This window comes from Belonocnema kinseyi, chromosome 10, assembly GCF_010883055.1.
Source record: "Belonocnema kinseyi isolate 2016_QV_RU_SX_M_011 chromosome 10, B_treatae_v1, whole genome shotgun sequence".
NCBI lineage: Eukaryota > Metazoa > Arthropoda > Insecta > Hymenoptera > Cynipidae > Belonocnema > Belonocnema kinseyi.
The window spans coordinates 40513740-40517606 of NC_046666.1; the positions used below are offsets into that span (position 1 = coordinate 40513740).

General features: G+C 28.3%; 1 protein-coding gene across 7 annotated transcripts in view; it reads left to right on the top strand.

The window, feature by feature from the left end:
* LOC117181631 (endophilin-A) overlaps positions 1 to 3357 on the top strand; it is a 144724-nt gene extending 141367 nt beyond the window's left edge. For 6 of the 7 annotated variants that reach the window (XM_033374510.1, XM_033374514.1, XM_033374511.1 and 3 more), the window contains one exon: positions 2715 to 3357. In XM_033374510.1, coding sequence (XP_033230401.1) covers positions 2715 to 2834 — 120 coding nt within the window. In that variant the 3' untranslated portion in view covers positions 2835 to 3357. The remainder of the gene's footprint in view (positions 1 to 2714) is intronic. The other variant, XM_033374512.1, reaches the window with a different exon arrangement.
* Positions 3358 to 3867: the final 510 nt, after the last annotated feature.

Genomic DNA, 3867 nt, shown 5'->3' on the forward strand with positions numbered 1-3867 from the left:
TATGTATATATATATGTATATGTATATGTATATGTATATGTATATGTATATACAGGCAAAGTATATAATCCGGCAATATATATAATGCCCAGCAGAGGCTAGACAAAGTATGTAATACTCTCTATTATACAGATTGTCTAGGCATTATATATAATGCCCAGAAGAGACAAAAGGCAAAAGGCACAATTAAAAAAAATTTTAATAAAAATTTTTTTTTTAATTATTCATAGTAAGACACAAGTAGAAAATGTTCAAATTTTTGTATTTTTCAAAAACAAATATTTAAACTCAATTTTGGAAAAAAATACATTTTTGATTTTAATTCTTTTTATAATATAGTTTACAATGTGCTTTAAAGTCCTTTAAAGTCAGGATTTTCCGAATTTTTAAACTTATTTTCCACGTTTTAATTATTGTGTGCTAAAAATTCAAGTAGGCAAACATAATTTCTTATGCAATTGAGTATTATTTTAAATAATATTGTCATCAAGTAATGCCAGAAAGTTGCGGTTTTTGTCTTAAACATTCAATATTTTGTCTACTTTTCAAGTAGTTTAAGGTGATAGTTAATTCAAGTTTCAACTCGATCCCCCTAATATTGACGATTCTGAATAAAAATTTAAAAAACGTCTTTTTTCTTATAAATACGTGTTAAACTTTTCTATTTGATTAAAAATAGAAAAATTCCATGTCTTCACTTTTAATGAGTTTAATGTGGCAAATCCCAAAGAATTACTTTTGTTTATTAATTTTCTTTTACCATAATAAATTGTATATTTCTGACCAACTGGAAACTATTTCGATAAATCACAAAAAGTCTCAAATTTACAATTATTTGTTCACTAATTATTATTTTTTAAATAATTACTGTTTGTTTAAACAATTTTTTTCTCAATTGTAAAAAGTAAAAGTTTATAATTATCGGGATAAATGATACAGTTGATGAATTTCAATAATAATATTTCTAACTTAACATATTTGGAAATTAATTATCTGAACCATTTTTTTCGTTTAAACCATTTTTCCCGAGTTTTTTTCAAGTTGAGGACTCAATTAACGAATTATAAAAGTAATTTTTTCAGGATATTTGTTAAATGTTTAAACAATTTTTATTCATTTAAAAAATTTTTTTTATCCTGTAAATCGCGAAATATGTTAATTTAAGTTAGAAATATTAATGTTGAAATTAATCAACATTATTTACATAAGACTAATATTTTGCATTTTATAGATCATTTCCGGACATCATACAATGGGGTTGGGGGCATTAACATTAAAAGTTATTGAGTGTGAATTATTCCTTGAACATTCACTAAAAGGCGGTCAAGATTTAATTTACAAAAAATTAATAAAATGTACTTATTTTCTTTCATTTGTTTGAAAACCGAGCTTTTTCCATTTAAAACCCATCATAATTTCAAAAGCTCGGGAGCACTAGTTAATGTTAACCTATTTGAAAAAAATATGGAATTTATTTTTCCCTAAAACAAACAAATTTGGAAAGGGACAAGGGGGTATCAACCGCCAAAAATCGAAAGTCAATTTTTTACAGGTATCAATGTGGACACACTATTCTTGCACTGATTTAATGCCCTTTTTAAATAAATTTGACAACCTTTAAAAAGTGGCGGTTCTAAAAATTACAAAAAAAAACTTTGTTCTTAAATAAAAAATGGTTAAAATAAGTTTTAAAAAGTCGCTTGTCATGAATCTCTTAAAAATTGTATTAGATTTTAATTTTCGTAAAAACTCAAAATCTGATGACAATTGTAAATTAAAAATTGATTATACGATTCAATATTTTTGTAATAAAATGTCCCTTTTCAGATCGTATTTTGTTACATGTAAACCAAATCTTTCGACTGTTCATGAAATTCAGCAAGAAAAAGTGATGTCACTGAGGACAGTGGCTACACAGTAATTTCTTGCCATGAAACCAAAATGCCATGTTGTAATAAATAGCCAGTAAATTTGTGTTGAATTCTATAACTGTTCGTCAATTTCTCATGACCTTATTTAACTGCATCATTATATTCAAACTGAAGATTATATACTTTGCCTATCTCGTGCTGGGCATTATGTATAATGTCCGGCATTATACAATAGGTATTCGATTATATGTACCTAAAGTTTTGAACGTTCAAATGAACGAAATATTTTTCCCCATTTCAATATCAGCCATAAATATTGTTCTAACTGCAATTTAATATATGCATTTTAAATCTGTTTCAATAATAATTTATTTTTAATACGAATAAACAAACATTTTAGCACTTTAACTAGTTTATAAAGTTAGCAGTAAAAAATGTTCGTTTGAACGTTCAAAACTTCCAGCACATTTCGATTATACACTTTGCCTGAAGGGACCAGGCATTATATATAATTCCTAGGAATTATATGTAATGCCTGGACTATATACTTTCCCCGCAACATACATATATTTCGTATAGTTGGAATGCTTAATAGTACTTTATCTTTTCCAAAAGTTGATTAAAAAATAAAAATGTATGATTTGCAAAATTTGGGCAAAACCCCGGACAAAATAAAAAGTCCTGTAGGGCAACTCATACAAGTCCTAAAATGAGAACATGTCCGGGGAATTCCGAACGGATGGTCACCTTAGGCACCCCCCCCCCCCTAAAGTGAAAACGTAGTTAAGGGTTGATCCCTTATGGACGATTCCTGATGAGAAAATGGTTATTTATTTGTTTCAGGAAAATGATACTATCACCTTGATCCAGAAAATCGACGACAATTGGTACGAGGGCAATGTGAATGGTCGTACGGGTTACTTCCCAGTGACTTACGTACAAGTCGTGGTGCCTTTACCCTAAAAGAGCACTGGCTATTTAGAAGCCAAAGAAAAGTCTGCGTTCGTTCATTCGCGTCTATCACAAGCCTATACCTACAATGCTCCTAACCTAGACCACATTATATACACACTTGACTTACGTTATCTTTTAAATTCAAATTTGAAGCTTCCTTCGTTCGTTATACGATCCCGAGTTCAATATTCCACCAATAACCACCTCTATACGCATGTTAATGTACATAAATATGTAATAACGTTATAGTCTTTTATAGGCGTAAGGAAAACTATTCACAAGCAGGCACACTGAGACATATTTAAGCAGGGGTAACATTTATTATAGGTTCATTTCAAAATCTATACATGCATTTACCCCGCTTGTAAATTATTATTATTATTACTCACAGTATATCACGACGCAATTCAATTACAGTGGACCATTTTTATTTTTTCATTCGTCAAACTCATCGGATCAGGACGTATGGGGGGACCTTTTCTACAGTGGATAATGCAATCTAGAGTGGATAATCATTAATTAAGAGCAAAAATAAAAGGAAAATGATTAATTTTCAATTTTTGTTTAGGAAAACGTATAGTAATGCCTCTTTTTTATACTTTTTTTTATTTAATACTTTATATTCTACTATATTTCCTACTTTTTCCTGTTTTCCAACTATGTTGTACTAATTTAAATAAAAGATTTTTTTTAATTGAGGTTTTTTAAATCACCAAAGTAAGGAAAGGAAAAAAAGGAAATATTACACTCAAATAATGGAGAATATTTATTATACACTTTGCCTGGTATCTTCTGGGTATCATATATAATGCCTAGACAATATGTACAATAGAGAATATTACATACTTTGCCCGTAACATATATATTTTAATAGTTTTTAAAGATTTTTTATAAAAATCCTCTTATTAATTAAATAAATTAAATAAATTATTTTTAAATATATTAGTATTTTTAGTTTATGATTATCCACTGAAGACTGCAGTATCTTCAATAGGGATGTTTCATCTAAGCTATTTTTCGATTCTCCAGACTTATTTTCAAA